The 6,897-nt window shown below is 36.5% G+C and overlaps 1 protein-coding gene across 4 annotated transcripts; it reads right to left on the reverse strand.

Moving 5' to 3' along the window:
- Positions 1-8: 8 nt before the first annotated feature.
- Positions 9-5,935, reverse strand: adrm1 (ADRM1 26S proteasome ubiquitin receptor). 4 transcript variants are annotated; one of them, XM_055187577.2, is made up of 10 exons: positions 5,778-5,934; positions 4,587-4,801; positions 4,382-4,498; positions 4,188-4,302; positions 4,019-4,099; positions 3,741-3,822; positions 3,395-3,654; positions 2,707-2,864; positions 2,496-2,598; positions 9-274 (listed from the first exon to the last, which is right to left on the reverse strand). In XM_055187577.2, exons 2-10 carry the CDS (start codon positions 4,794-4,796, stop codon positions 168-170), a joined length of 1,233 nt encoding a protein of 410 aa, XP_055043552.1. In that variant the 5' UTR covers positions 4,797-4,801; positions 5,778-5,934; the 3' UTR covers positions 9-167. The 4 variants fall into 4 exon arrangements, with proteins under 4 accessions (XP_055043552.1, XP_055043551.1, XP_073731134.1 ...); XM_055187576.2 differs by having other exon boundaries at positions 4,019-4,102; XM_073875033.1 differs by having other exon boundaries at positions 4,019-4,105.
- Positions 5,936-6,897: the final 962 nt, after the last annotated feature.

The following is a 6,897-nucleotide window of genomic DNA, read 5'->3' on the forward strand; positions in this document are numbered from 1 at the left end:
CAGACAGAAATGGCTCAGTCAGTTATTTAATAGCGTGACTTTTTAGACATACAAAACAGTTAACTAGATCAGTGATTACAGGCATACATCTCAGACTAGAATGTTACTACTGATTCATATCAGAGAGAGAGCGCAAGAGGAAATCTGTTTTGCAGAGAAAGGTCATTTTAATCCAAGCTCATATCCTCATCATCATCCTTCTTGTCTTTAGAATCACCGTTATCATCCGTCTTTGTATCACTGCCCTCCATGGCCTTAGCAAAAGCCTCCACATCTACACATAAAAAGAAATGACATCATAAACATTCAAGTTACAATGACAACACCAGAAACAAAAACAAATGTTTGTTGTTGACATTAGGGCTGTCTCAATAATTAAATAATCGTCTCATCACGATGATTTCAGATCACCGCAATGACTCTTTAAAAAACACAAGAGGGAGCTGCAGGGCCTGTATAAATGAGACAGTATCTGATGGCGCTCCTTAACTGACAGTGTGAAACTATAAATTGCAAGCCATTCAATACAGCATTGGAAAAAACTTAATTTAAAGAAATGCTGCAAAACTTTGATAAGCAGTATGAACTGCCAGGTAAAACATACATTTCCAAAAGAGCAATTCCAATTTTAGGGAAGTGAAGGACACTATAGGATTTTTTTTTTGCAGCCACTACAGACATGTGGTTCAGTACTAATATGACCTGTTCTGGTATAATCAGTTTATTTTTATTGCATTTTTATTTATTTTTTAGACACTTTATTGTGTTTATTTCTTATGAAGAATTTTGAGTTTTTTAAAAAAATACATACATTTATTTAATATTGACTGCCACGTAAACCTTGCAAAATATTTAATTAAAATAATCACAACAATGTGTAAAAATTATTTAATGAACAAAAAAAATGTCTGAGAATTAAATTTCAAAGCAATAAAACAGGCAATTAATCGTCACAATTTATTAGGCAATTAACCGTTAGCCAACTTTCATAATCGTGACAGGCCTAGTTGACATCGTCTGCTGTGACACGCTGCTCTCCATAACATTACTTTATATAGCAGTGGTTCCCTACCTTTTTCCTTGGACCTCCCTAAGTACATATTTGACAATTTGACCCCCCAACCCTCCACATTTGTCTTTCCATTTGATTTTGCCGTCACTTTGAGCAAGCAAAGTTAAAATTATTTTACATTATTTTATATGATCTTTTATAAAACTTTAAAGTAAAATTATAAGTTAAACATTTTATGCATCTTTATTTGAGCTCAAAGCATATCGGAAGGTGAATAGTCATTGGGATGCTTTTGGATTAATTTTGAATAGCCGTTGGTTTTGTTACGCGGATCTAGCAACCTTGACAGGACAATGACAGAAGCAAAAGTGCAAACGAACGCTGGTTAATAAAGGTTTATTTTCATCCTTTAATAAAAGTGAGTATGTATTTGTTTAATTGTTGTTGGGTTTTCATAAAAATTGTAATGAACCACAAACTAAGCATCTGTTTTTAAGTAAGGGGGAAATCCAGGTTTTTATTACTGTAACAACGCAACAATGTAGGCTATTACTTTCATATCATATGGCTTATTTATTTTGTGAATAACGAATCATGTTAATACTCATCAAGGTTTAAAGTTGAAGATTAAAATGACTTTATTCATTTGTGCCAGCATATTCCTGAAGACTCAATAATGGGGGTGTAACGATTAACCGTGCAAAGGCACGTTTTCTCAATGAATGAATTTGAATGAATTACCGTGAAATCCCGGCACATCCAAAAGCCAGGGATTAGCCAACGCTATTCCAGGAAATGTCTCCAGGAATATTTATATCGCTGTTCTTCAAATTGTTTCAGGTATTTTCATGATAATAAAGAATATTTTGAATGATTTTGCTTAACGAGTGTTGCTTTTTTAAATGCACATTATAAACGACTCCGACTCATAATGATTTTAGATTGATAAGACTTTCTACTGACCAAATGCCGTAATACACGCACAAGCTGTGCATGAAACACCAGACGCGCAGCTCAGCTCAACTCGGAGGTATCGTACACCGGAAGTGCACATTAAATAGCATGAGCTTAGGCAGTTAGCGTCTACTTCAAAACGCAAAATATACGTTAGCAGCCAATGTTAATTGTTAATTATTTGGGACAAATATCATGTTATTTAATGTTAAACTATGTGAGTGGTGCGACACGGATTAGAGCAACTTCCTGAGTCATAGCTTGGCGCCGCGGACGTTGTGTGCATGTATACTCATAGAAAACAATGTTTTCGATTTTTTTAGAACGTGTGCGCTGAGCTGCGCGTCCGGTGTGACCCCCTTTATTTAGCTATAGGTAAAAAATTTCTAATTGAATAAATATATAGGTTTTTTATCAGATGAGTCAATTAATCGAGAAAAACAACAACCAAAAATCGCCAAATTAATCGATTATGAAAATAATCGTTAGTTGCAGCCCTAATGTCAACTAGTCGAGTCTGCAAGTTTACCTCCTTTATTAGCAGCGTCAACGGCTTCAGACGGCAGGCCGAACTGATTCATGAGAGGGCCGAGCTGACCAGAGGCCAGTGCGCTGCTGAACATACTCATCGCCTGCACACACACCCACACAAACACACGACAGGTTTTTTTAAAAAGAGGAACATATGGATTACTGTATACACAAAGGATTGATTTCAGGCATGTGTGTGTGTTTGTGACCTGTTGAAACTGTGGAGAGGTCAATGTGTTCTGGATTTCTTCTGCACTTTGTGGCAGCGATTCTCCCGACGGCAAGTAAGGCAAAAGTCTCTGCTGGACTTCAGGATTGGCCAAAATAGGAGCCATGACATCAGGTGTCAATACGCTCGCCAAGTCCACTATAGAGAAACAAGATATTGAAGGACAGAGAAGTGAGCGAACATGGACACGGGACAACAGACGATTTTCAATTTTACTAGCACTATTAAAGGTCCACCGTGTAGATTTTTAGCGGCATCTAGAGGTGAAACTGTGAAGTGCAACCTACGGCTCAGTCGATAGCTCACCCTCCCTTTCGAAACGCATAGAGAAGCTACAATAGCTGCCACAGGACAAACATGTCAGTGTCTAAGACAACGTAGTGTCAAAATGCGCTCTATAAAGCAGTTTGTCCATTTAGGGCTACTGTAGAAACATGACAAACTGATTTAAGATGGATGTGCCTCGAATTATTAGTTATTTGTGAAGGTCTTTTAATAAATTCCTATTTATGAAGCCATGGTGTGCAGACCATGCCTTGTTTCAGTTGTTAAATTATTATTTTTTGGTCAAGCACTCATTTAGGAAACTTTAATTATGGTTTTTGTGTTTTCCTAAAATGATTTTGTCCAACATCATTCCATGATTTCCAAAAAAAGCAATATCTCACCTCCCTGACCCTCAGCGGCTGCAGCAGGCACATTCATGGTGGCCAGAATGCTCTGGAGGTCACTCAGCTGAATAGGCTGTGAGCTGGAGGGAGCACCAGCAGGCACGGAGGGAGTCTGGGCTGCAGGGGTGGTGGGGGTCACGGTGGGTGAACCGGTGGAGGTAGCAGCAGGAGTAACAGGTGTTGTGGGGGCCTGAGTGGAGCTGACTCGAGCCGCAGATCCGGAGGAGGGAGTGGCAGCAGCCGATTGGCTACGGGAGCTGTCGAGTTAATACAAATCTTCAGGTGTCATCCAAGAATCGCATCAAAATAGTGCTATTATATGGTAATCAATTGAAAAACATACCTTGAGGTTGAGCTGCTGGTAGCTGGGCCTCCGCTGCCTAAGAGACTCGCCAGACCTGGACCAGCTAGAGCACCGAGCCCTCCTACAACACACATTAACAAGGACGTGTATGATCTTAAAGGTGCACAATATCTTTATTTGACATAGTGAAGCTTTTATGAGTAATTTTAAATTGATATTATATTAAATTGTATTTTGTACACTTGTGAAATAAAGTTCAAAAGCGTTTGGTGTACACCTTTTTCAAATCATAACATGGGATCTTAAGAATCACTCACCAAGCCCACCCAGTCCTGTCGGTCCAATCAGCTGCATGAGTTGATTGTGGCTCATATTACCCAAAAGGCTTTGCAGTCCACCTTCTCCTCAGCGAAATAATAAAAAGAGATGAGTACTGGCTAATTTTCGTATGTCAATAACATCGCATCGCCATCTTCAATAACTCACCAGACAGTTCATGGCTGCCACCGCCACCACTACCCAGAGCTCCGGGCATGGGCGGATTATTCAGGTACTCATTCACTTTGCGACAATATTCCTCATCTTTGTCCGTTTTGGGTTCCTTCAAACGAGAGACACGGTTTCATAAAGCAATGCATAAAGTGACTCGGAAGCTCAACAGTGTACAATTTTGCGCTCACCTGCATCCAAAAGAACAGCCTTTTAGATCCAGCCTTAAACTTAAGCACATACACACGTCCTGTGGTACACTGGTTTACTCTCTTGAACTCGCAGTCATCTGGGAATATGATCAGATCCTGCAAATATCAAGATGGTGAAATGTGAATGCGTTTACTTTGCACAAACAATCAAAACAGGTTTGACTCTCATTGCATCGTCACTCACATCCTCCACGTTTCCGCTGGTTCGGTCCTTCCAGCAGAAGTGGATAAGCGAGTCATCTGTCTGCTGGATGTAGACGGTGCCCTTGCGTTTATCTGGGGTCACGGTGCTCCCCTTCAGTGTCATCTTACCGGCACGAAACTCAACCAGATATTTACTGGATGAGCTGCGCGAGCCGGAGACCAGACTGGGAAACAGAGCTCCGGATGACATCTTCACTGTTCAGGAGAAACAGATAAACAGAAATATTTTTTTCTAATTAATAATAAATAAAATAATTACAATAAATAAAATAAATAAATATACAAAATATATAAATAAATAATAATAAAAATAAAACAATAATAAAAATATTAAAAAATAATAAATAAATAAATATAAAAAATAATAATAACACATGTATTATTTATATAACAAATAATATAATTACAATAAATAAAATTAAATAATAATAAAAAATTATTCAAAATAATAATAAACAAATAAAAATAAATAAACATTTAAAAAACAGATAATACAAATACAATAAATAATAATAAAATAAATATAAAAATAGATAAATAAATTAATTATAAAAATAATAAATAAAAATAAATATTTATATAAAATATATATATATATACACACACACACACGTCCTTTTTCGTTATAAAAGAAACTAATATGTTGGCACAATAAAATGTCTGTCTGTAAACTTATTTTAAAAATTTAAGCAAACGCCTTAAGACCAAAGCTTTGACAGGTCAAGAAAAACATTTTTACCATGTGGCCCTAAACTTTAAACAGAAGATTAAATCAATATATGTTTAAAAACATATAAGAAAGCTATTCGTCATCCTAACGAACAATATGAAGATATGATGAACAGTTCAAGGTGGGCACACAGCAGTAAGTGTTAGCAGCTAGCTTTAAAAGCATTTCGTTTTTGTATATTTGTACAAAGTTTAACTAACACATATTGTGATCGTGTAACATAGCATTACAACTGTCACACTGTCAAAATCGGACTGAAAGTTTGTTCATTTTTATCGCTTCGCCTTAAAAAAAAAAAAAAAAAACTCTGCAGTGCGTTAGCATTAGCTGCCATTTAAACAGTTCTGCGATGACTGTGCATTTATGTGCAGGTCTATATTTGAACTAAGTATATTGTTATTTATCAAATATATTTGAAATTGACATAAACATGCATCCTACCGTATATTAAGCTTCGTCTTTCACAGATTATTGGAGTAAATACGTGTCCTGACGGTCTTTAGCTGGACAGCTGCGAGTGACTGCTGAAAAAGTAGCGGATAACTTCCTGGATCCTCCCATTTGTGTTTCTATTGGTCCGTTTGCGACTCAATGCAGAATTTCATTGGTTGAATAATATGTCGTTCATGGCGCTGCTGGGTGATGTAGCAAAAGATTATAAACCTTTTTACCCAAATGTAAATTTATGCTAAACCGTGTCTTTTTGTTTTGGTGAGGATCTTAAGTCCTACCTGGACACTCTCATTGACTCCAGTAACTTAAAAGAACTTAAAACTTTATAATTGTGTAATTTGTATGTTTTTTGTGTATTTTTTTGCATTATGTTTGTATGTTGACAAAAGTAGATATGAAGAGTTTGGTTCCAAAACGAGATAACTCCTTTTTATTTATCAAAAATCTCGTTTAGATTGTGTATATATTTATATCAATCAAACTGCAGTTGGTTTGTTTTGATTTCATAACAAACAGAAAAACAGCTAAGAAGCACAATAAAACTCAATAAAGACAAAAATAAAATAAAAACGTGTATAAAGATTATAATCATACAAGGTGCCCCACTTCTTTTACTATGAATGGGTGAACGTGAAACGGAAGTCCCGCCTTCTAGTTAAAGGAGCCAATCGTTGATCGTTAAAGAGGAGCTGTTGTACGTTACGTCATAACGATAGCCTTATTTCAGAATATGAATAATTATAAAGTTAACTGTTATTCCAAGTTAATCGTAAATTGTTGTAATATGCGTATGAATTGCGAATGTAATGCTCAGTTAACTTAAATAAACCAGGCTTGATGACGTATGCAGCCTGCATATGTGTGACCTTAGAGCAACACCTGTTAGCGAATTTTGAGCTTAGCAAAAACGGTGCTGTTATGTCAAGTTAATTGTTGGTTGAAAATATGTTGATTTATTGATACATTAAAGAGTTCAAATCCGACTTCATTCTAGTAAATAGAATTTGGTCTTGTATGAAATAGCTGCCGGAGACATTGCAAATGTGGTGGAGTGGAATGACGTTCCTTAAAACGTCTTTGCTTCGTCCAGATTAAAATAAAAAAGTGT

The sequence above is a fragment of the Misgurnus anguillicaudatus genome, chromosome 13, assembly GCF_027580225.2.
Source record: "Misgurnus anguillicaudatus chromosome 13, ASM2758022v2, whole genome shotgun sequence".
NCBI lineage: Eukaryota > Metazoa > Chordata > Actinopteri > Cypriniformes > Cobitidae > Misgurnus > Misgurnus anguillicaudatus.